Source organism: Wyeomyia smithii, chromosome 3 (assembly GCF_029784165.1).
Source record: "Wyeomyia smithii strain HCP4-BCI-WySm-NY-G18 chromosome 3, ASM2978416v1, whole genome shotgun sequence".
Classification (NCBI taxonomy): Eukaryota; Metazoa; Arthropoda; class Insecta; order Diptera; family Culicidae; genus Wyeomyia; species Wyeomyia smithii.
The window spans coordinates 211,936,928-211,964,225 of NC_073696.1; the positions used below are offsets into that span (position 1 = coordinate 211,936,928).

The 27,298-nt window shown below is 38.3% G+C and overlaps 1 protein-coding gene across 3 annotated transcripts in view; it reads right to left on the reverse strand.

Moving 5' to 3' along the window:
* Positions 1-358: 358 nt before the first annotated feature.
* Positions 359-27,298, reverse strand: part of LOC129726873 (uncharacterized) — a 67,277-nt gene continuing 40,337 nt past the window's right edge. The window contains exons 3-5 of one of the 3 annotated variants that reach the window (XR_008728425.1): positions 20,819-20,899; positions 14,429-15,291; positions 359-620 (exon numbers count right to left, since the gene is read on the reverse strand). Coding sequence is in view for 1 of the 3 variants with exons in the window: in XM_055684054.1 (XP_055540029.1) it covers positions 15,142-15,291; positions 20,819-20,899 (231 nt within the window). In the remaining 2 variants the exon portion in view is untranslated. Of the gene's footprint in view, positions 621-13,250; positions 15,292-20,818; positions 20,900-27,298 lie in introns of those variants that run through there. The other 2 variants (XR_008728426.1, XM_055684054.1) reach the window with 2 other exon arrangements.

Here is a 27,298-nt window from a genome sequence, read left to right on the forward strand (position 1 = left end):
GTTCCACGTTACATGGCCAGAGCATTTATTGTGCGTTTTGAGAGGTCACATCGAAGGCTACCGAAATGTGCGGCTCCGGGAGCCATGCCTCCAACCAAATCTGGCTATGTCAGTGTGTACCAAGAAATAATCACCAGTGAAACATTTGTTTTTAGTATGTGGTGACACGCATTCTCTTTTCATGGAAGGGTTTCAATTTGTTCGGACATCTAAAATAATATTAAACTCATATTATTTGAAATAAAGCCCATAGATTGAACCTGTTAGCATCGAATACTGGGGACATGGCCAGAGAGATGTCAATCCTGTTGATATTTCACGACTTAAGCTTTCGGATATTTACTAATTTTACACATCATGCAATTCATTCATTCATATCAAACATTTTTTATTATAGTTTTTCTTTCTCGATTGTATTAATTCGATACAAAAAATAAAGCTTTTTGTTGTTTTATGTTTATCCTTTTTTTGTATCAGTATCGTAACAATTTTCCGCCTCATCACTTCGATACTTAATGATTCTAGATATAGCCACAAGCATTCTTTGCGGTCTTTGGATTGCAACTTGCTGTTGGGTGGTATTTGTTTTCGTACCTGTTAGCATACCACGAAGTGGGGATCTATAACGGAAAGGAGCAAATCACAAAATGCCATCTCTCTTATAATTTTCTATAAAAATTATATAAAAATAGTAGTTTAATGAAGTTTTTTAATTTTTTTTAGGAAAGATAAGCAATGTTCAGAAGAAAAAATCTCATTTGCTCCTGCATTATGATGCATTCTAATTTGTGGTATTCTACTGCAACGATAGCTGTCAAACGCATTTTGATCAAAAACCTATTCTAATCTTGTTGCAAGAGTCTTTCCCGAAAAGCTAGTTTGAGTACGTTATTTTCCCCAGTCCGTTGATGTATGTTGGCTTCAGGATGACTGCCAATCGCTCAGGTGTACAAGTTGCACATCGATGACATATGAATAAAATGATGAAGATTGGTTGGCTGATTGATTAATTTTATTCAGTGCTGATGTGAAACGGGGAGGCTAAAATATACGATTACAAGTAAGAAAGAAAATTGATATCATTTTCATGCTGTCTTATTACTGAGTTAGAGTATTAACTTTAGGTTGGTTGCATATTTCGGCTTACGTTATTGTGTCCTAGAATTTCTCCTTCAAGACTCGTTTACGAAAAATGTAGAAAATGTTGGCTTGAGAATAATTTTCGATTTGTCATAAAAAGATAGCTCTCTATTATTTAAGATTTTGCATGATACAGTAACGTTGTTATTATCATTAGCAGTTTTAAACTGGTTAAAATCTTGAAAACTTAATATAAAGTTTTGATTTTTTACTGAGCAGCTGATAAAAATAATCGCTCTCCTACTTGCAGACGTCGCGAATTTATGTTTCAGTAATGGTATTAACCTTACAACGAGTGAAACTAGCGTTCTAATGACTTTTGAATAATCACTGAATACTGTAGGGAAGTTTGAAAAAAGGATAGATAATGGATCTAGAGTCAATGAGTAGTCAAACTATTATTATAATAGACCTAGTGCTTTTTCAAATTTCGCTTATAATTTTTTTTTATTACGATGTTATTATCTATTTGAAAATATTTTTAGGTGTTTCAACGCAAAAACTAATGTAACGTACAATTTCAGTGATGGCTGGTGGAGATTTTTGATTAAGAGACGTTTGCAGGCAAAAACGATGAGAACTTTAGACTGTGGAGCTCAAAATCGAAACGATTTTTAAAATTGAGAAGAGATGTTAACCAAATAATTCCAGAAAATTATCTTGCATATGCACTAAATCAACATGCACTTTGTTTCTGAAAAAAAAAGCTTCACATTGTTGGATTTAACTCTCGATTCAGAGTACTTACTTGATATAGTACACCGAATTTAAATTACTGGTACTACGCTACGACTGTTGTCAGAAGCCGTACGCGTAATCCACCTAGGCGCCAAACGACGTAAACTTTCTTCTCAATGTCAGACAATTCAATCAGAATTGCCGTTTCAATTGATTTATATGCTCAGCTTAACACGGAGCAAAAGCTTGATTGCGTTTTTTTCAGCTTACAGTTCCATAGAAAAGCGAACGTTGAATCGCGAAACAAATTCAACAAACATAATTGGGTAAGGTAAATGTTATTTCTACTGATGCGGCGAGATGTTTCACATGTACAATAAAGCCATGTTGGTTACTTGGAGTTTTGATTATATGAGAGGTTGTATTCTAAATTTACCAACGGGGTGTTGGTAATAAAAAGAATGCGGGTGGTAGAGCAATTATTTATTTTGATGAACCGTCAGAAGAAATTTTATGGGCGTGTGTATCGAAAATAGTGTAATGAAATACCCTCACTGGGCCTCTAGATCATTTTGTTGAGTCGCTTGGAGGATAATATCAACATGAGACGCTGTTTCGTGAATACAATTCTCCTGGACGCCAAATACGTTAACGTTCTTTCCGCAAACGTCTGCCGGACAAAATCCCCAGTGTACATAGAGCCAAAAACAAGTCGAACCATTTATCATACTGTGATAACACAGTGACTGATGCCTGGGACCAACAACGATGCCGGTTTGCTCGTTTATCTTCGAATTCGCATCGTCAGTTATCAAACAGAGTAAGTTTACTAGTTGATTCGAAATAAAGTGGAAAAAGAATCCCCACGATGGTTGATCACGTACAAAGGGACTTTCATTGTGGGGAGATTTTATTGACACAAGTTACGATATCGTTAGTTGAGATGAATAAAATTACAGTTTCGAAATAATTGCTGGAGAAAAAAAGATAATTCACTAAACTGAACATTTTGTACATTTACATATAAAATGATTTAAAGTATGATAAACTGTCCATGACTTTTCGATAGAGTATTCAATCAATTTCTTGAGTTCAAGTTGCTTTCTTTTGAACTGATAGCTTGCTTCATTTAGTACTTGGCTTTTATCAGATAAATTTTAAATTACTGATTACCTCTCTTTAGTTTAAGAAAAGTTACTTAAACCGAGCATGATAAATTAACTGAACTTGAAGAACTTGGAAGGTTGTTTATGAAACAAGACCGCAAGGTTAAGGTAGAATTACGACAGTCTGTCTCGTGTCAATGTATTTCTGATGATATGTTGGGGAATACATTCGATTGTGATTAATCAATTTGATAATATACAGGGGAAAATGTTACTCCTCATTCTTTCTCAACTCCATTTTTTTAATGGCTGGTAGCTGAGTTTCTAAAATACTCACATTAGATGGTGTTCGGCCGCTTTAGGCTGTTTTAAGTAAAATAACTAGGAGACACAACCTTGGATTCGAAAATAACGTCTGGAGACGATATGCGGACTCTGGACATCACACTGATTCAGCATATAGCCATTTTGGGTGATATTCCGTTATTTTATGCACATTTTCCAGGAGTTGCAAGCATAGATTTCAAAATAGCGTCTAATATTTATTCACGGCCCGACCCGAAAATACCCGTATTAGGCGGTATTTAATTATTTTATACTTTTTGCAAGTAACTTTAAAACCTGAAAAAAACTTCAAAAGGGTGTCTAGAGTTCATCTTCGGTTGTTGAGCATCATCTCTATTTTTGGAATATTCATGTTGAGTGTTATTCAACCATTTTAGCCTGATTGCCCGAAACTGGAAGTCATCATCTTGAAATTCTAAATGGCTTCTAGCGTCGATTTCCGGGTACTTGATATCATGCCTGTTCGAAAAATACTCATATTGGATGATATTTGGCCTTTTGGTCTCTCTGATTGGTCAAAATTTGCGTTCAAAACAGGTTGCCGTGTTCGCGTTGCGTCTTGTATAACGCCAGCAGCGCTAGTTTACGTGCATGTATAAGAACCATAAAAATGTGTGAGATTGTGAATCAGCGCGATGGCGTTAGGTTCCACTGTTTCGTATGTAAGTCTGTGGTTGTGCATTCACTTAGAGAAAGCCTGTCGTATCTTGTTATTGTATGTGCGTTGCCGATTGACCACTGAAAGAAAGTTGCGGTGTAAAACTAGCATTTTTTTGAAAACTATTTTAGGTGAACTAATTGGATCCAAAACGCATTAAACATAGTTTAAAAATAATAAGAGGTTTTTAGTTTTATTTTAATTTATCATGAATCTTGTCTTTACATAAATCACTATTTCTTTACAAAAATAGTCGAACACTATCCGAAGATATGTTGGATATGGATTAGATTTAATTTTATTCAATAAGTAAAAATCAATAAATGATATAACCGATAATGAGAAGCAGAATTTCTCTAAGCTACCCTAAGTGCCCAGAACTCAATGAAGTCTTTTTTCGTGTGGGATACGTAGCTGTTTTTTACCGCGCAAGTTCCGAAATCCGTGTTAATTCCAAAATCCGTGTAAGTTCTGAATTCCCCGTAGATAAACTTAATTTGCTAAAGGTTTTTAATCATTGCTAAATACTTCGAGAACGAATCAACAGCAGTGTTATTTCCACCTGCGAATCGAGCTGGAAATCAAGAAAAAATATGATAACGTCAGGCTAAATCAGTGAATATTCAGTAATTGGATTATTGAACTCATCGGACACTCTAAATAAACGTATTGAAAAAAAAACTAATAATAACATCCGCGTTTTTAGATGTCGAGATTCACTATCTGTTTATAGTCTTTCAGGCAGTGTACGATTTAGTTAAGCAAAAAAGGAGAATAACGTGGTAGTTTTTCACTATTGTCATCAAATTCCACTCCTGAAAGTCAAGAATTACACTACGGGTCGAGAAAAGCGAAAAACGAATGTTGCCATAATGCTCAAAATCGTTGCACTAAAAAGATTCTGGCTTTTCAACCATTTCTGTGAATTTTCAAGCCTCTGTATGCAAAAGTGCATCAAAATGCCGCACAGTAAGTGCTCGTCGGGATCGTCGCTTCGGGATAATTCTATGAAAAATCTATCTCTGCTATGGGGACCAAAAATTCACAGAAATGATTAAAAAGCTCGACCATTACTCGCTACTGAAACCTGTTCTTAAATTATTAGGAATTGCTGTAAACATTTTCAGTGCAAAATGTTGTTAAGTTGTTTGAAAATGTCTGATTTTGCGCCAAATAATCGTCATTAGGCTGAAAGATTAATTTTTTAATCTCATTACATTGTACAATAAGTTCGAATATAACTATTCATTGTTCTGTAGGTGCGTATTATGTGTTTTCTGTGTGTTGGTATCAGCTGGCTGTCATTCGCTGTCATTTGTTGTTTGTTTACCGCGTACGACTAACCCTCTAGTGCCCAATTAATTTCTAGACGGGCTTCGGTAAAATCTGGTTCGAGAGCCGCATCCAAGCGTGGGAAGCTCCCCCATTTATCGAGAAAAACGTAAAAATTCACGCCGCGTAATAAAGACCGAGGTTCTGGAGAAGACCCTCTGGCACTTCGGGACCTCTATGGAAAGGATATTTCCATTTTTAAACAGGACGGCGCACTGGCCCACACGGCGAATATTGTCCAAGAGGACACGGGAGAATTTGATTGATTTTTTTTAAGTATGGTCGTACTTGCTAGCCAAGCAGAGCGAATATAAAGTGAGCACTATGGACCAATTTAAGAAGTTCATTTCCAACATGTGGGACGGGATGCCGATGGACCAAGTGCGTGCCGCGTGAGATTCTTTTGAGAAATATCTCAAGCTCGTGCAGTATGCACAGGTAGTAATGCTGCTAGCTAATATGTTGTGAAGGTTCTCAATAAACATTGTCTCAATAAAAATTAGATCAGAAAAGAATGTCTTGTATTTTATTTTTTAACACATTTTTAATGACTTATTGAACATCCTGTTAAAGAAAATGTCGGCTGGAGCGCATCGAGAGTCAGATAAAGTTTACGGGAATACTGCTCTGAGTGAAACAACGTGCCATGACAGGTTTCGTCGCTTTGAAGACTTTCCACATGGAGGAAATCCATGCCAAACGCAGGAACAGCTCGCATCGGTACTCGGAGTTTCCCGCCAAACTGATTGTATGTATTGCGAATGATTCAAAAACAAGAAACTTGAGTTACTTATAGTTTTAAACAAAAGATGTTGAGTGTCGTTTTTTCGTCTGTGAACAACTGCTCTAACAGTAGAAAAAAAGCGTTTTCTTCATCTCATCGTGATGGATGATGAAAAATAGCATCATTACAGCAACTCAAAGACGAGAAAGTCATGGGGACCACTGTCGTATACTAACTCTTTCGTACGGCACCGTAAATCATGAATAAACAAATTCTAAATTGAATCATTAACCCACGCAGGTAAGTTCTGTTACACACCCAGCTGTGTTTAACTGAACGTCTTTTGCCGAAGCGTTACAGCACACTCGCTACCAGGCCTTGCTGAGCGTGCTGCAAAATGCAGCGTTGCAATTTCGATGCTAAAGTCACTCCAGCTGTTTCTAGTAGGAGCCCAATCAATCATACGTTTATATGTAGACATACACATATAGAATTTAGAATTCGGCAATTGCATTTGCCTATAAAAGCGAGTTAATTTCAATAAAGAAAATCATTAGTTAGCATTCCGCGTCGGCTTGACCAAGCATACACGATACAAAGATTATGTTGTGTATTTGATGGAACCAGGTCAGTGTTATTTGTTATGAGTTGTTGGAACCTACCGAAACCATCATTGGGGAACGGTATTGACTTAAATTATCACGATTAGGCTAAGCACTGCGCTAAAAACGGCCACAATATGAGCAAAGGCGCGAAAATGTGATTCTACTGCATGACAACGCTCGGCCACATACTGTCAAAGTCTTTGAAACTTGCATAAAACTGCTCAAATAGGAAGTTCCACCTAATTTGCCATATTCTCCAGATATTGCGCCTTTCCATTATTATTTGTTTTGACGTGGGACTACGTCTTTGTTTTCTATAATAGAATGCATTCTGTAAAAAAGGAAATGGTAATAACAGCATACCCACATGAAAAATAACAACAACCAATATCTTGTTGGATAGATAAAATGTTGGACAATTTTGTAATACACAAGTTATTACTATTATATCTTTGCTCAGTGCTGAAAATTGATAAAAAGTTTCTTGAACAAATTTAGGCGAACAAGAACCAATCATATGCGAGCATACTTAGCACAGACAACATGAATAGACACCAACCATTCCCTCCGAAATTGCTTACTTTACTTTACTTTTAAGGCGACAGACCGATTATCGATCCAGTGCCAAATCCAGAATACGTCGCCATGTCCCTCGGTCTTGGGCTGCTATCCTCCAATCGCCCCTAATACCTATTTCGCGTGCATCCTCGTCGACAGCACACATCCAACGAGTGCGGGGTCTACCCCGAAGTCGACGACCTCTATCGGGATTCTTGCTAAATATGGCCTTCGCTTGACGCTCATCTGGCATTCTCGCTACATGCCCAGCCCACTGGAGCCTGCCGTGTTTTATCCGTTTGATTATATCCGCCGATTTGTATGCCTGGTACACTTCATGGTTCATGCGTCTGCGCCAAACACCATTTTCTAGTTTGCCGCCATAGATTGAACGCAAAATTCTATGCTCAAAAACACCAAGGGCTTGCCGGTCAGGCTCTTTCAGCGTCCATGATTCATGGCTGTAGAAAGCTACCGGAAGAATCAGTGTTTTATAGAGTGCAAGATTAGTATGGATTTGCAGACTGCGGGACCTTAGCTGGTTACGTAATCCGTCAAAGGCTCTGTTTGCGGCTGCTATCCACCTCTTTATCTCACGGCTAACCTCGTTGTCACATGTCACTAATGTTCCCTGGTAAATAAATTCGTCGACTACTTCAAATGTTTCCCCATCTAGCACCACCGCAGCACCAACCTCCGACGGACTACCACGCACTCTGCCAGCCACCATGTATTTCGTTTTGGCAGAGTTTATGACTCAGCTTCCTTCCTGAGAGGTCCGAAGGCCTCTTCCACTGCTCTACGATTAATACCAATAAAGTCGGTATCATCCGCAAAACCTAGAAGCATGTGCGACTTCGTAATAATGGTGCCGCTTCTCTGCACACCAGCCCTCCGTATAGCACCTTCCAATGCGATGTTGAACAATAAGTTCGACAGCCCGTCACCCTGCTTCAAACCATCTAACGTCACGAAAGAGTCCGATATCTCACCGGCTATCCTGACGCTTGATATAGAACCTTCAAGGGTGGCACGTATCAGCCTAATCAGTTTTGTTGGGAAGTCATGTTCGAGCATAATCTGCCATAACTCATTTCTCTTAACTGAATCGTACGCTGCCCTGAAGTCTATGAACAGATGGTGCGTCTGCAAGTTGAATTCTCGAAATTTATCGAGGATTTGTCGCAAGGTAAACATTTGGTCCGTCGTGGAGCGTCCCCCTCGAAAACCGCATTGGTACTCACCAACAAAGGTCTCCTGTAACAACCTCAGTCTGTGGAACAGGATGCGGTAGAGAATTTTGTACACGGTATTGAGAAGAGTTTTGCCCCGATAAGTGCAACAGTCCAGGCGATGACCTTTTTTGTAGATCGGGCATATGAGACCCTCCAACCAAACCGAGGGCAATTCTTCATCAGACCACACTCTCAGCATGATCCGATTGATGGCACGATACAGCTGTTCGCTCCCGACTTTTAAGAGTTCGGCCCCTGGTACCCCTGGTGCGGTTCTTCTCCTCCGTCACTCGCTGGCACTCAGCGTCAAACCACTCATTGGACGCAGCTGCCGCCGTTGTACCCAAAACTTCTCGCGCTGTAGTGCTGATCGAACTGTGGTTGTGTCTCCACTGTTCATTCAGGTTCCCTTCAACTCTTTCCTCAATCCGTTCATCAACCTTCTGCGAGTACTCTGCAGCCACTCCTCTAGTTGATAGCCGCTGGATGTTCAACTGCATCCTCCTCGTTGCCTTGGATTTCAACACGTTGGACAGCCGGGCGCGGATTTTGGCTACTACGAGATAGTGATCCGAGTCAACGTTCGGTCCTCTGAACGACCTCACGTCTGTAACGTCTGAAAAGTGCCGTCCATCAATCAGAACGTGGTCAATTTGAGAGCAAAGCTCTCCATTCGGGTGCATCCAGGTGTGCTTACGTATGTTCCGGCGTGCAAAATAAGTGCTACAGATAGCCATCCCCCTAGCTGCAGCGAAATTAACAAGCCTCAGGCCATTGTCGTTCGTAGTAGAGTGGAAGCTTTCCCTACCAGTTACGGGGCGGAAGAAGTCTTCCTGCCCGACCTGTGCATTTGCATCTCCGATGACAATCTTTATATCCTGTCCTGGGCACTTTCCCCCCCCCCCCCCTCTCTGAAATTCCCTTTGTCAATATCAAAACAAAAATTGACAGAGTCTCCCCGTCCCAATAGGTCAATTTATGTTTGCATCCTTGAACTTAGACTATTTTGATGTCTTGAAGGTAAAGATTTTTTGAAAGGTTTGAAACAACTCTTTTTCCTTGAACAATTTCTAAATCTGAAGAACGCAATAAAAACTGATGACTTGAAAGAAAACATGCAGCATGATAAAAGCAACAGTACTGCACAGTGTATGTGTAGCAGAGAGCCACAGGTCTCTCGTCGTCTATGATTGCAGCGGTACACTTCCATTCGTACATTCCAGCGGTAAACATCTATTCGTACTGCTGCGGTACTATTCGTACTTTTATATACGTGTGCAATCGAGGAAAAACTTCATTGCTGCTGCTGATGGTGATTAAAAGTTTGTACCATTTGTAATGATTACCATAAATTACCCAACAAGAATTGGAAACAAGAAGTTTCTGAGGAGATAAAGTTAATTTTTATTTAGACACGTTACGAGAAATTCTTGGTGAAGAAGCAACAACAACAATATGCTTGTGCCTTGTCAAACAAATGTCGTTTGTACAACAAAATACTACAGGCACAACATCGCCTAATGTAAAAGAAATTTTTTTGAGCGTTGTTAAATATATTTTTAAAAGATTTCAGGAAGGGAAAGGAGGAGAATAAAAATCATGAGTCACTGAGCACACGAATTGATTCTGTCTGCGGAATCTGTAACTTTTGTAACAAAACCCCTCTAATTACAGTGTTTAGTCCCACGTCACCATGCCATAGAACCCTAGGGCTGTATACCTTGTAGTATCATTTGATAGCATATAGCCTTGAAAGACGAACGCTTTTATCGTAACGGTATTCGAGCGCCGAAAAGTTACAGTAGCAATTCTAAACAGATTGCTTTTGATCAAAGTGTATGTTATGTAAAAATAATTTTTTTTTCATCTTTAAATTGCTGAATAACTTTATTGGGTAAATCTGATGGTTTGGCTTATTTATTTCATGAAAATCGGATTTAAATAATTAAAAGCATTTATTTTGTATAAATATTTTCCCCATCAATATGTATTGAAAAATAATGGCGAAAATAGGAGAACCTTTGTGTTCCTATTTTCGCCATAACTTTTCTGAAAACGCCATACGAGGCTCCTATGCTGCTGGAATTTTGAAAAAATTAAAATCATATGAATTTATTTTTTCGATTGTCGATGTTTGCAATTGAACCAGTCACTGTGAGAAAAAAATGCGATAACTAATTGTTGCTGTTATGACAAAATCCTAGTATGAAATAATCGAAACCATGAATTTTTAAATTCATAATTTGTGTTTCAGTCATAGCATTGCTGTGGTAACCATAACAATGTTTAAACATTATGTACTCGGCAATTTTAACAATAATCTTTAGACAGGGCAAGATTGAAAATCGGTGAAGGATTGAAGCAGTCAGAAGTATTTTATTTGTGGGTACCCTGCCGAGCAATTGGGTAAAAAAATCCAATCCCCCCATTCCCCCTCTGCTGCTTTAAACAGTCTGATGATGGAAAATTGTTTATATTCACTAGTTAGTTGCCATGAGTTTTAGCTGGCTAAGTTGAGGTTAACCGTGTTTTCTAAAGCAATAAAGTGTGAAATGATACCCGGGTGTCCAGCCGAGTATATAATGGTTAAACTATATTGAAATAGCTTGAACATGATCACTTTATATAGTCAAGTCAAACTACGAAGATGTTTTTCCCTGTGTAACCATAATTTTTTAAGGGAGTTATTGAGACCATTATGGTACTTGCAACTTATTTGTGAATTCGCAGTTAAACCGAAAGCGCACAGGGTTAAATGGTATGTTTGTTTTTGGTAAATAACCCCGTTTGAAACCGCGTTTCAAAACATTCCTCCCCACTCGCACCAATAAGCCTAAGGGCTTCAAATAAGCGTGAATCATGTTTAACGGGCACAAATGTTTGGTTTGCTTGAAAAAATACAGTCTGCACTTTACATGCACACATCAAAAGAATTTTATTTTAAAAGAAGCATGGTTCTACCTTTTTTTCTCTCGAAAAATTGAGCAACCTTTCTTATAGGCTACAACCGAACCTAGATGCCTACACTGACTGGTTGGCGCGGTAGCAGGGTTGCTTACGAATGGCTTGGTATAATGGCTATGTGTATTTAAAGCCATAAAAGTATCACTTTTTTGGTAAAGGCGAACATTCTAAAAGCGATTTGCTGCCGGTTTCCCGGAATATACTCTGACCGTCTAGTAGCATCAAAGGAAATGTACACAGAGCAGAGGTGGGTACTACCCTGTTCCTGGCTGCCGCCGCAAAGTGGGGTTTTATTATTGCAGGTGGTGCTGCCGCTGGTAACAAAAATAAATAAAATAGAATTGGGTGAAATAGAAAAGAACGACGTGAAATCCGGCACCCGTGAACTGAATAGAGATGTGCAACGGATTGAATGCATTTTCCCTGGCTTGGGTGTTTATGAATGGCTATCGAAGAGTTGACAGCTAGGACATATTTACCACTTTTTGACAAACCTTAACCCGGGCAACATGTGGTTTAAAATGTATGGAGCAATAGTATGGACTATTTGGAAGTGTTGAAGTTATATTCATTTGCTGCTAACCTCTCACAAGCAGAGTTCTAAGGTAATGGCAAAGAAAACATATCATTCTGTCGAATTTATTAGGGATTTCAAAAAAATGAAATCAAGCATGATATATAACGGTAGCTGGTTACTGTTGTACATTACGGTTAGCATCGCTGATACTCTGAATTTACTTAAAAAAATTGCGATGGCAAAGCCTTGAGTTTAAACTTAACCCTTCTTTATCGACTGACGTCATGGACGACGTCATTCAGCCGAGTGGGATTTATAGCAACATAAAGTGGTGACAATATTGTCAACATCTTTACGGCCAAACAGACGTGAAGGACATCTTACTCATCTTTTTGTTATCCCTCAGTATCGTCAGTTATCGTTTTTTCCCCTTAAATTCCATAAATACCGGAATATTGCTACTGGGAAAAGAAACTTTAATGCATTTTCACTTCCAATTGACGTCATAGGAGAGACGCAGAAGATAAAAATTGAAATCTTTAGCAGTAATGTGTATAGAAGATTTTATTATATTTTATCTGTTCTTACTAAGGAAAGGTAACAAATTCACTTCGAAGGATAGCTGTTAGATGATTCGAAACTGGGCAAATGTGCGTATGTTGTTATTTTTAAAGTAATTTAAATTAGTTTATTACTTAAATTGAAACATCCTAAATGTTTTTTAATTGACCATGAACTATCATTTTTATTCAATGTAGTAGACATAGTCATAACATATTTGATCAATGCTATAATTATATGAGAAAATCAAAACTTCATTAGTAGGTGGATTAGGGATCCGTTTTCAATTTCCTTTCGCTATCTGCGAGTGGACAGCACGTCTATCACATCCTGCTGTCGGTTGTTTATTTTCCTGCAGAGATACGGGCTACTTGACACATTAAACGGGCTTGGATATGCCTGTGAATGCCACTCGAGGAGATTGGATGCCATGGCCAGAGAGCAAAACCAACAAAATCAAAGCTGGGATCGATTTTTTTTGTTCGTTTAGCAAATTTACACACCCTGTCCGCATACGGAAGGATGCCGCAGCATTTTTATATACGTTTACTGGAATTTTTAGACGTTCGACGAATGAGATAATGTTTTGTCCTGGGTTCTGTAACGATTAAAGTTGAGTTTTAAAACGTGACTTTCTTTTTAATTTGATATGTTATGATTTGAGGCAACAATGAATTTTAATATCGTGCAGCATGAGACAGGAGGCCTTGAGATTACACTTAGCACAAGCATAGCCCAAATGCTCAAACTGAAAAAAATGAAAAATTAAAACTTTTTAATCATTCCTGTGAATTTTAAAAATTTCAAATTCTCAAGATTCTAAACAAATTAACATTTGAAGTCTTTTATAGATTTATTGCGCCGTTGACTTTTGTAAACGCCACGTTTGCTCACAAATCGGTCAATTTGATCCTTGATGTTTTTTAGGCTATTCATTATACAGTTTACATTATACCCTTTTCTGGGGTTGAAAAAAATATTTACATGAAGGTCAAGCACCCAGTGCGAGCAAATAGGTTATAACTGCTGCCAGACATGGCTGGAATACGCTGAGGACGACGAAAAGTCCGAAACAAATTGACAAAGGTCAATCTTAAAAGCAATATTGGTAAAAGAACAAAGCGACGCTAACGAGATTCTTAAATTCGTTTATGATTGAAAGATACAAGGAAATACCAGAAATAGAAGAGGGGCCGGCAAGTTATTAAGCAGAGAACAGGGAACCAATCAGCAGTAATAAGAAAAATACCTAGCGTCTGCATCGAAAGTTAAATCATGGAGACGCACGATGGTCTGTTACCAATTTACCTATTTCATGGTTTGTTGCAGTTATGAAGACTAACGAAATTGGGCACATGTAGTGATTAAAATCGGCATCCAACCCAAAATGAAATCGAAAGGCAAACATTGTTATCAATCCTTTTTCCATTTAATCGATGGTTTGAAAACCGCAAAAATCAACCGTACTGGTCATAATACCTATTTCCCTTCACCAGCAGTTTGAAAAGTAGATACAGAATCATTCCCTGTGTGCTATATTAATTGCCTCATAATAAGAGATTATCCTCTTTGATGATCCTTAACTGCGAATAAGTGCATGGTCGAGAATTGGATGAAAATCCATCGCCATTGGCTTATTTTATATCGGGGGAAGGTTCCCGATATATAAATAAATGTTTTTATTAAATCAAGAGATCTTATCGTATGGTAATTAAGCATAATATCTTCTGTTAAGCGTAGTTTGCATGCATAATTCATCCTAAAGCACTCCAGAATTATGAGAGTACGAAGGATGGTACACAAAGAAACTTGATTTCCATTTTTCCCTCAACGGCTCCCAACCGTCCACGTTCCGCACATCGATACGCTCAATTTCACGGTCAAAAGCCACCAGCCAGAAAAGTTTGCACGTTCATCTTTCGAGCGAGAAAGAAAGCGATAGCGAAAGCTTAAAAAATTACGAATGAAATAAGTAAATAAATCAATAAACTTGGTCGAAACTTACTTCAGCTAGTATCACTTTATCTAGTACTTCCTACCCTGTCCTTCGTTAGCGCTAGCGCCGATCAAACTGCTTCCAAGTGCAAACAGTTGTAATCGTCAGTTGTAACTTATTACGTTCGTTTGGTATATCCGGTAGTACGATGTTCTGATAAAGTTGCCAGTAGGTAAGCGAATGCACTATGCTGTAACTGTCTTTTGGTTGCAGTTCAAATGTTATCTAGAAAACCCTACGTATAGAAATATTGAATCTTAAAAAGCAGATGTTGCAGGTTCATGACAAAATAACTAACTACAATATTTAACGAAGAACGATCCGTTGTAGTTTTGCTATCTTGGGTTGATAACGATAGATTTTTTCGTGGAATTAGAGAGACTAATAACAAGTTGGGTTTGAACAAAGTTATGAATAGGTTGTGTTTCCATCAAACTGTTTTTTTATCTCTTTTGCTGTTGTTTTCAGTTAAAAATGCGGCCTATCAAGTTCTACTGCTGGCTGTACTGCCTCCTATTTGGTATTCTCGTTTCAAGGTGTATAAATCCTAATTTTAATTATTATCGTTAAAAGTTGGTTTGCTCTTGATGTCATCTACTATTCCGCGAATTATGTTTTTTCCATTTCACTAGTCACTCTTAGTTTGGAAAAAATATCAGTTTGAAAATTGCGTGTATTTTTTTAAAAAATCTGTGCACGTAAGATTACGGATTGCGGTAAAGCTAAGAAAGGAACAGTCGGTTTCTTATACTAAACGACAGCGTCACCAGTAGGGCTGTTGCTCCCAGCAGGCGATGCACTGCACTGGACGTCTTTAGCGGATGGTTGGCACTGTTGCCAGCAAGGATTTCCGCGCGCTTACGAAGGCGAGCCTGTGGAGAGAAAACGATTTCAGAAGTTGTTTGTTTTTTATATGAGAACACATTAGCTTTAAAAAGTTTAAGTTATGTCCGTCTGATAAACAAGATTTCGAAGAAAAATATTTTATACTTATTGGTTGAGAAGCTTGGTGGACAGATAGAATGACGGGATTGACAGGCAAGACAGAAAGACAGACAAGACAGAAAAAACAGGAGTGAACGACAGACAGAACAGCGAGACAGACAGGACAGAAAGACAGGCAGGACAAAAGGACAAATAGGACAGGACAGAAAGACAGACAAGACAGAAATACAACCACTACGGGATTGACAGGCAAGACAGAAAGACAGACAAGACAGAAAAAACAGGAGTGAACGACAGACAGAACAGCGAGACAGACAGGACAGAAAGACAGGCAGGACAAATAGGACAGGACAGAAAGACAGACAAGACAGAAATACAACCACTACAGAAAGACAGGCAGGATGGAACGACAGACAGAGCAGAAATACAGACAGGACAAAATAAAGGATAGGACAGAAAAACAAACAGGACAGAAAGACAGACAAGACAGAAATACATACAGGACAGAATGAATGACACGCCAGAAAGACGGGCAAAACGGGATAGGACAGAAAGACAGACAGGATAGAAAGACAGACAAGATAGAAATATAGACAGGACAGAAAGACAGAGAGGACAGAAGGACAGACAGGACAGAAAGACAGACAGGACAGAAAGACAGACGGAACAGAAAGACGCACAGAACAGAAAGACAGACAGGGCAGAAAGACAGACAGGACCGAAGGACAGAAAAGACAGAAAGGACCAAAGGACAGACAGGAAAGAAAGACAGACAGGACAGAAAGACAGACAGGACAGAAAGACGCACAGAACAGAAAGACAGACAGGGCAGAAAGACAGACAGGACAAAAAGACGGATAGGACAGAAAGACAGACAGGACAGAAATACAGACACGATGGAAAAACAGACAGGACAAAAAGACAGACAGGACAGAGAGACGAATAGGACTGAAAGATGGATAGGACAGAGACACAGACAGGAAAGAAAGACAGACAGGACAAAATGACAAATATGACAGAAAGACAGATAGGACAGAAGGAAAGACTGAACAGAAAGAAAGACGGGACAGAAACACAGACAGGACAGATGGACAGACCGGACATAAAGATAGACATGACAAAAAGACGAATAGGACAGAAAGACAGATAGGACAGAAAGACCGATAGGACAGAAAGACAGACAGGACGGAAAGACAGAGAAGACAGAAATACAAACACAACAGAAAGACAGACAGTATGGAACGACAGACAGGACAGAAAGACGAATACTGTAGAAAGACCGACAGGATAGAAACACAGACAGCACAGTTTTTCCAAAGCTGCAAAAACGTGATCGAAATTTTGACCCAAAAAATAGATTTTAGAGCCATAGTCTTCAGAAAAGTTGATCCATTAGTTATTCCACATTTTATAGAAGTTGCAATTTTGTGATAAATCCACTCAATAGTGAAAAGTGAATTTTACTTCTTTTATTTTTGCATATAAAAATTCACTTGATTCGGCAAAGTTGTTGCACATTTTATAAGAAACAACTTTGTCAAAGGTACCATACTTCTACCTGCCTTTTTGAATAGACTTTTGTGGAGTTTTCTACAGATTGCCACTAAAAATCAATTTTTTTTCAATATATCATTTAATAGTGATTTTATAAAATTTTTCAATGTTCCACATTGTTGTTTGCTATCACAAAATAAACAATTTTATCGAAGAAAGTTTATTTTTATCTCTCATATTTCATCGGTTATTGACGATTTTTAAAGAAACAATGCACTAATTTATTTACAGATATCTTTAAAATCTGCAAATATCTGCAGTTATATTAAAAAAATGATTTGAGGTGCATTCTAGAGAAAACTTCACAATAGTTCATTGAAATTAGCAGATACAAGAATAGTGTCTTCGACAAAGTTGTTTCTTACAAAATGTACTAAAATTTTAAGCAGCAAATACTTTCATATACAAAAATGACAAAAGAAAACTCATTTCTCACTTTTAGGTGGATTAATCACAAACTTCTAACTTCTTAAAAATGGAGAATAGAACAACTTTACCGAAGACACTACGACTGCAAAATCATTATTTTTTGAGCTAAAGGTAATTAGTGTAAATTAGAGCATTATCCTGGTAAAAATCGTCAGCAATCAAAAATATATGTGAGATAAAAATGAACTTTCCTCGGAGATATTGTTTGTTTCGTTGTAGCAAATAATGTTGTAGAACATTCAAAAATTGTAGAAAATTTCCATAAAAAAGTTTAAAAGCAAAAAAATAAATTTTAAATAGTTTTCTATACAAAACTTCACAAAAGTTTATTTAAATAGATAGATAGAAGAATGATGTCTTCCACAAAGTTGATTCTTTTAAAATTTGCGACAACTTTGCTGAACAAAGTGGATTTTTATGTTCCAAAATGAGAAAAGTACAATTCGTTTCTCAACATGGAAAATAATTAACGGAACAAATTTGCTAAAGACGTTACGGCTCTAAAATCAATGTTTTTGGGTCAAAATAATTTCGATCACGTTTATGCAGCTTTGGAAACAGTGTGGACAGGAGAGAAACACAGACAGGACCGAAATACAGACAGGGCAGACAGGACAAAAAAACAGATTGGATAGAAAGACAGACAGGACAGAAAAACAGACAGGACAGAAAAACAGACAGGACAAAAAGACAGAGAAGCCAGAAATACAAACACGACAGAAAAAGAGACAGAGCAGAAATACAGACAGGACAGAAAGGCGGACAGGACAAAAAGACAGACAGGACAAAAAGGCCGACAGGACAAAAAGACGGATAGGACAGAAAGATGGATAGGACAGAAATACAGATAGGACAGAAAGACAGACAGGGCAGATAGACAGGTAGGACAAAAAGACGGATAGGACAGAAAGACAGACAGGACAAAATGGCAGACAGAACATAAAGTCTTATACGACAGAAAGACAGACAGGATAGCAGGATAGACTGACCAGAAAGACAGACGGAACAGAAACACAGACAGGACAAATAGACAAACAGAGCATAAAGACAGACAGGTCAAAAAAACGAATAGGACAGGAAGACAGACAGGACAGAAAAATAAACACGACAGAACGACAGACAGGACAGAAAGACGAATAGGACAGAAAGATGGATAGGACAGAAATACAAACAGGACAGAAAGACAGACAGAACTGAAAGTCAGTTATGACAGAAAGACAGACAGGATAGAAGGATAGACTGACCAGAAAGACAGACGCAACAGAAACACAGACAGGACAGATAGACAAACATGACATAAAGACAGACAGGACAAAAAGACGAATAGGACAGAAAGACAGACAGGACAGAAATACAAACACGACAGAAAGACAGACAGGATGGAACGACAGACAGGACAGAAAGACGAATAGGGCAGAAAGACAGACAGAGGAGAAAGACAGACAGTACAGAAAGACAGACAGGATAGAAAGATAGACAGACAGAAGAGAACGGCAGACAGGGGAGAAAGACGGATAAGACAAAAGGACAGATAGGACAGAAAGACAGATAGTACAGAAAGACAGACAGGACAGAAACACAGACAGGACAATAACATAGATAGAATAGGAAGTCTGACAGTACAGAAACACAGACAGGAGAGAAACACAGACAGGACCGAAATACAGACAAGACAGACATGACAAAAAGACAGATTGGACAGAAAGACAGACAGGACATAAAGACAGACAGGGCAGATAGACAGATAGGACATAAGGACAGACAGGACAGAAATACAAACCAACGGAAAGAGAGACAGAGCAGAAATACAGACAGGACAGAAAGACAGACAGGACAAATAGACAAACAGGACAAAATGACAGACAGGACAGAAAGACAGACACGACAGAAAAACATCCGGGCAGAAAGGCAGACAGACAGAAGAGGAATACAGACAGGGGACAAAGACGGATAAGACAAAAGGACAGATAGGACAGAAAGACAGATAGTATAGAAAGACAGATAGGACAGAAATACAGACAGGACAATAACATAGATAGAATAGAAAGACTGACAGGACAGAAACACAGACAGGAGAGAAACACAGACAAGACCGAAATACAGACAGGACAGACAAAACAAAAAGACAGATTGGACAGAAAGACAGACAGGACAAAAAGACAGATAGGACAGAAAGACAGATAGGACAGAAAGACAGACAGGTCAGAAAGACAGACAGGGCAGATAGACAGATAGGACAAAAAGACGGATAGGACAGAAAGACAGACAGGACAAAATGGCAGACAGAACATAAAGTCAGACACGACAGAAAGACAGACAGGATAGCAGGATAGACTGACCAGAAAGACAGACGGGACAGAAACACAGACAGGACAAATAGACAAACAGAGCATAAAGACAGACAGGACAAAAAAACGAATAGGACAGAAAGACAGACAGGACAGAAACATAAACACGACAGAAAGACAGACAGGATGGAACGACAGACAGGACAGAAAGACGAATAGGACAGAAAGATGGATAGGACAGAAATACAGACAGAACAGAAAGACAGACAGAATAGAAAGTCAGTTATGACAGAAAGACAGACAGGAAAGAAGGATAGACTGACCAGAAAGACAGACGCAACAGAAACACAGACAGGACAGATAGACAAACATGACATAAAGACAGACAGGACAAAAAGACGAATAGGGCAGAAAGACAGACAGAGGAGAAAGACAGACAGTACAGAAAGACAGACAGGATAGAAAGATAGGCAGACAGAAGAGAACGACAGACAGAGGAGAAAGACGGATAAGACAAAAGGACAGATAGGACAGAAAGACAGATAGTACAGAAAGACAAACAGGACAGAAACACAGACAGGACAATAACATAGAAAGGACAGAAAGACTGACAGGACAGAAACACAGACAGGAGAGAAACACAGATAGGACCGAAATACAGACTGGACAGACAGGACAGAAAGACAGATTGGACAGAAAGACAGACAGGACAGAAAAACAAACACGACAGAAAGACAGACAGGATGAAACGACAGTCAGGGCATTAGGACAGTACGACAGAAAGACAGACAGAGCAGAAATACAGACAGGACAGAAAGACGGATAGGAAAGAAAGACAAACAGGACAGAAAGACAGACAAGATAGAAATACATACAGGACAGAATGAATGACTCGCCAGAAAGACGGGCAAAACAGAAAACAGACAGGACAGAAAGACAGAGAGGACGGAACGACAGACAGTTTTAAATATTCTGCACTCGAAGTCCTCATTTCATTCATTGTCTATCATATTTGTTTCTCCTTCTTTCATAAGAAAAGTAATAGATGTGATAAATGTGAAGTAAGAACTTGAACCGAAGTGTATTATGTAAATCCCATCCGAAACTTTTACAAGGGGACATTTTTGTCGGATCTATGGAGTTTTGTAAATAATAAAAATGGCGACTTATATTGTTTGGTTACCTGATACATTTCATCTTCTCCGGGTGGATCTAAACACTCGAATTCACAGCATCGTTCTCCCACACGAAACTTTTTACAAAACTGAAAAGAAAAGAAAATATTCGAATCAGTACTGGTATTAAGAGATAAAGCAGTACGGTCTATCAAAGTTCTAAAGAGCGATGAGGGACGGAAAGTTTCGCGAAACTGTTTGTTTCTCCCCACGAGTTCTGTTTTTTGTACTTGAGGCAAAAAGTAATAATCAATCGAATTTTGGTATATTTTGTTTAGAAAATAAGGAAAACTTATACATAGAATTAAATTGCACTCAACCGATGAAACAGTATTCTTGTAAAAATCGCTGAATGATTGACGTACATTGAAATCCGATTGCAATCGTTCGAATATAGTTTCGCCCGTCGCTTTGGCTGCTTTGGATGCAAAAACTGATTGGCCTACGTCTCAGGCCAATCAAAATCTAACTGTATTTAACTCGAAACGAAGGCGGAAATTCAATAACTCGTAGCAGCCACTACGCGAATAGAAAAAGATGGAAGCAGAAAGAAATCGTTCACTGTCGGAAATGGCAATTTGGCTTGGTTTTGATGTGTTGGTAGAATATACGGGCATGGCAAGCACCTGCTTAGCTCCGTCCGGGTCAACCCAACCTTTCCTACTGGAAGAGGAAGAAGAACACAAGCTGAAAAGGTTAACCGGGTGGAAATCATCAATTACTAAATCACAATTGAATAATTTCCTCCTATTGCATCTGCAATTGACTGGCGGGTGAACTTTTTCTTTACCGCCCATAATGATCAAATGGCAATTTGGTAGTATATCATAATTTCGAAATATCAGAGGATAATATTTTTAGAATAATCCAGCACACGACCCTTTTCGGTTTCAGACATAGGTATTTATATTTGTGTTGAGCTTACATCAAAAAATCTAACATTAGAGAGTAGGTTTTCCGTCCAAATTCGAGTTGCACGTAAAGAGGATATTTTAACCGTTTACAGCTACCAGACACGCAAGCTCAATTTTATGTCCGCCGCGAGTTTGTAATCCCATGACGATGGGCATGGGCTAATACGAGACCCCGAGTGCTTGGCGCTCCGCTAACGACCTAATGGATGGCAAATTAATGCTCTGTGACTTTTCGATGTGTTTAAAGATATTAATGCGGTTGCATTGCATGTGGAGACTTCAAACATCTGTTTCAGTCAGTGTACATTGAATTTAATGTTATGTGTATTGCCATTTACTGAGTCCTTTCATAATCGGTAGTGCATTACTTGTACGTATTTTCTTCGCTTCTTTGGTTATGCATAATCACGTCAAGTGCTGCTGTCGGTATGAAAAGCAGGACGCCGTTGGTTTGCAACCTATTTGCTTGGTTTCCTTCCAAAAGCATTTCGAGTGCATGGTATCTACGGAACTGGTACGAGTGTTTGATGTTGGATGCGTTGCTCCCCGGCGGTGCAGGAATGCGATGATAATGTATTCCATACTTTTTCTTCGACTGGGAGCATTTCTACAGAGTGCACAGAAAAGGCTCAAATGTAAACCAATTATTTTTATTTTTTGTGTCAGTTTGTTGGCTGAAATTCTTTGGATGGCAGCAGTCCATAAATCATGTAGAGTATGTAAACTTTAGCTGACATCATTTTGCTGATGAAGTGATTTCGTTATTTGAGTTTTCAGGCGGATAATTAACTTGCAAATGGTACATTTTTTGAGGTTACCTACTTTTATTCCTCGAGCAATAAGAAGATTGATTGTTTGGATTTTGAATATTTAAATACACATAATTGTTCTGCGAACGGAATTTTAACTCTACAAAACTTATCACATCCTCCACAGAAGTTGATCAGTTTGATTAATCAACAAAAAATGTACTATGAAATTCCTTTTATAACATTGTTACAAATGAGCTTATTGATTCTTTTGCTTTCCGTAGGTCAGATGCTTTGGAATCACTACTTCATCCTGTATTTTTTAACCTCGGCCTTGAGTATCGATTTGTACCTGAATAGGTATAGAACATGTCGGGTTTGACGGCATGAAAACATGTTTTTATATATACAGGGAGATTAAGGGTGTAACGTGTACACGGGGTAAACTAGGTACCCCTAGTTATAAAACAACACACTGAAAAAGAAATAAAATATGTAATGAGGGACGTTTCTGGAGCTCATAAATAGTCCAATCAATATGATTTCTACTCCTGATGTACAAAATACATTTAATGATCATTATCATCATCATTTATCTCAAATGCCACTCCACTAATATTTCAGATGCTTTTTGATGATTTCTTACAGTTACAAAAATTGAAGAAGCATCATTGCGGCTTGAGCTCTTCAACATAGAATGTTTGCGGATTAGTGAATGACTGTCTATTAGAGTGCCTATCGCTTATATGGGTAAAAAGTAGCCAGAAAACTAAAAACAAAACCTACAAAAAACGTTCATTTACCCGAAAAAAACATCCTATGAAAATTTTTAGCTCGATCGGATTTAAAAGGGGTGGCGCATTTTTAAGCCATCTAGGACCGAAAAAAAAAATCGAAAACCGAATTTTCATGCACCACACTCCGTTGGGTTAATTTTTGGATTTTTGAAGGCCAAAATTCAATCGCTTTGCGCCACTCCATTGTAAGTCCGATTGAGCTGAAATTTTTCACAGGGTGTTTTTCGGGCAGGTAAACATTTTGTATAGAGTTTCTCAAAATGACCATTTTGATTGGCACCCTACTGTCTTTAACATTACCTTCACATTACATTTTAACCGCACTCTAAATCATAATTAAAGAAGCAATTTATTTTCCTGTCACTCGCCAAAATCTTGATAATAACTACGCAAAAAGCATGTAATTGAGTTCTTATTTTTTAAGTTATTGAAATGAACGTAATTTCTTAAAATACATACAGTTATATGCTGGGCTGGAACCAACCTAGCATTAGTTTGATCGGTTTAATGTCAAACAATTTCCAATCTTAGAATTTCCGCTTGAATCGTTCTGGTCTCCAATTTTAGATAGTCTCGTTGAGTTTGCTTTTTGCTAAGATAGGAAAATTTTACCCAGTTTGCTGAATTAAATAGGTAGGGTAGTGCAGCTACGAAGAAAGGGTTTTTCTGAAGTGACAGCGTTTATATAAAAGATCTATTCTTCTAGTATATGGGTCATTCCATACGATGTAACCACGAAAAGCACAAACTTGGATACGACCATCATAGAATTTGCTCAAAGTTGGGAGAATTATTCATATACTGTTTCTTTGGAAAAATCCCAAATTTGGTGTCGATTGGAATACCCCCCGCTCTGTAGGACACCCCTCTTTATTCCAAAGTCACACAATTTTTGTTAAAAATCTCTTTTTTCTTTTTTTTACAATTCATAGACGTAAGATGTCCGAAAACTACTGATAGATGATTTTTGAAGAAAATAAACCAAGGAATGCAGAAAAATATAACTTTTGACCGGAAGTGTTGCCAGATAAATAATTTTTGTATTTGAAAATTAAATTTACATTTCTCGGCAAATGCAGCCATTTTTATTTTGAGTTCGATAATTTCATCGTGTTCCTTGGAAAATTTCACATAAGAAACTATCATCCCGAGGTAATATGAGCCAATCTAGAGATATAATTTTTTTTACGAAAAATGTTGTAAATTTCGTAATTAATTTTTTCACAATTTATATCTGTAAGACACCCGAAAAATAGTAATAGGTGAATTTGGAAGAAAATAAACCAAGCAGTCCAGAAAAAATATTGTTTTTGACCGGAAGTGTTGCCAGATAGATTATTTTTGTATTTTAAAACTAAATTTGCATTTTTCGGCAAGTACAGCTAAATTTATTTTAAATTTGATGGTTTTGTCGTATTTCTCGGAAAATTTTACACTTATCACCCCGTGGTAATATGAGCCAATTTCGAAATTAAGCATTTTTACGAAAATAGTTTTGAATTTGTAACATGGTCACATTTTGACTTATATAGATATTGTACAAATGCATGATTAGAGTTATTTCAATGTTAGGAATTATTATTATAGTATGATTTGTTAGCCGTATTGTTCACCAAAATCTTCGTTGTATTCTGGTTCACTATTGTGGTGATAATTATTACACCAACTTCAAATCCTAGTAGTCGGCATAATCTGAGATGGCTTAATTTAAACGGCTTGAACGAAAAAGAGATGCCAGTCCGGATTCACAACGAATTGGTTTTTGGGAGAACCTGTCGTTTGGAAAGGTCGTTGTCCTGTTTCGGCTAGATAACGGACTTCCGGTTCAAATTTCCCGGAGATAGCTCACTATTCAACTGAGGGATTTTCGCAGCGTCCAGCTTTATTTAACCTGGTTCGCGAATGTAAGTGGAGTGTTGGATCAGCGCGTTGTCGAGTGATATAAAATAAGTAGGTAAAGTGAGTGAAGTTTCTTACAGTCTAACCAGTAACAGTGATATTTTTCCCCCGTAGATAGGAAACAGAAATAAGTACTTAAATAGTTTGTGCGGTATCGTGTGCGTGAAAGGTCTGAAAATAAAAGGTAAAACTGATTAAAAAAATAATTTCGTACACCGCGCTCTAACGCGTTTGAACAGCCGTTCAAACGGCTTTTTTTGTCTATTAGCGAACAATTCCCACCATCGCTAAGTGAACCATAGGAAACGGTTATATCGATGCACGTGGAACGTGCTGCTTTGTCAACCACTTCTAGCGAAACCAGGATCACTTTGCCCGCCACGGCTTGGAATGGCTAACGGTCATCCACGATTCAGTCCGAACCCCGTCGATTCTTCAAGCGTTTTCATCATATCGACAGGAACGAAATTTACCACGTCCCTCGTCGGCGTCATCGCAACCACCAGCGATGCCATCGTTTCATCGCACCATCGTCAGTCATCGAGGTATGCTCCCGAGCACTACAAAAGTCTACGGTCAGTGAGTACTCAAACCCTTTTTAAAACATGCACATGTAAAGTGTCATAGAAGATGATATAAAAATAACCCGTTCGAACGAAGAGGCCCGATTAGAAATCGATAGAACTAAAACCGCACACGATGGGTCAGTAGATAGAGAGGGGGAAAGAAGTGAGAGATGAGACGGTAGGTAGATTGAAGGAGAGGTCAGCAAAGGCCGAAGATAAAGATGCGTGTAATTTAGCTACAAATAAACCAGTGCACTATGTACCGACGTCACCGATAATATAAACCCACAAATCAGTTGAGATCATTTTGGTGAATATGAGAAGCTACCCCTGTTGATTGGTTCGGTCTGTTAGGAACTTCACGTCGCGTGTCCAGTTGCGGTTCGTTCGTTTTCTTTCTTTTTTACTCCAAGTAAGGATTGCTTGGGAATCTCAATCCCCTCCACCCACCTTACCGACCGAAACGGCTAGTTTGATTGGAGTCTGTTCCCCGTGATGATAAAGTAGTGGGTGGTGGTTTTTTTGCTAACTGGCCGAGCGACGGGTTGTTTCAAAGACCTCTTCTGCGTTTTTCCACTGGCGTTGAATTTCCAGATAGCCGTTTAAGTTGGTTGTTGTTGGCCATACCTTCCGCGATTCACAGCTCGGGTTCTTTTACTGAATCCGCCCTGAAAGGAGATCTCTTGCCGGGCAAATACAACACGACGGTTGATCCCCTCCGGGGGTCGCACATTTAAGTCAACCGTTTGAGTTCTTTCAGAACGAGAATCACCGCACGCGTGACCATCGTCCGCGTTACAAATTTCGTAATTAATTTTTCGTAAATATGTTATATCTCGAGATTGACTCATATTACCACGGGGTGATAAGTATTTCTTAAGTAGAATTTTCCGAGAAATACGATGAAACCATCAAATTTGAAATGAAATTAGCTGCATTTGCCGACAAATGCAGATTTAGTTTTAAAATACAAAAATTATCTATCTGGCAACACTTCCGCTCAAAAACAATATTTTTTCTGGATTCCTTGGTTTATTTTCTTCAAAATTCACCTATCACTATTTTTCGTGTTTCTTAGGCGTCGTCTACAAATTACGTAACGCATGAAGGGAGGGTGGTTAAGTCTGCGTTACTTATTGTTACATAGGGGCGAGGGGGGGGTGGTAATTGAGATCGTTACGTAACTGTGATGTTTGCTCAAAATTGCAAATTTGGAGGGGGTGGGTCATATCAAACGTTACTGATTGTTACATAGGGGGGGAGGTGTCTGAAATTTAGGTTTTTAGCGTTACGTAATTTGTGTACGACGCCTTACGTCTATAAATTATAAAATAAATTAATTACGAAATTTACAACTATTTTCGTAAAAATGTTATATCTCGAGATTGGCTCATATTACCTTGGGATGATGATTGTTTCTTATGTGAAATTTTCCAAAAAACACGATGAATTTATCAAATTTAAAATAAAAATGGCTGCATTCGCCGAAAAATGTAAATTTAGTTTTCAAATACAAAAATAATTTATCTGGCAACACTTCTGGTCAAAAGTTATATTTTTTAC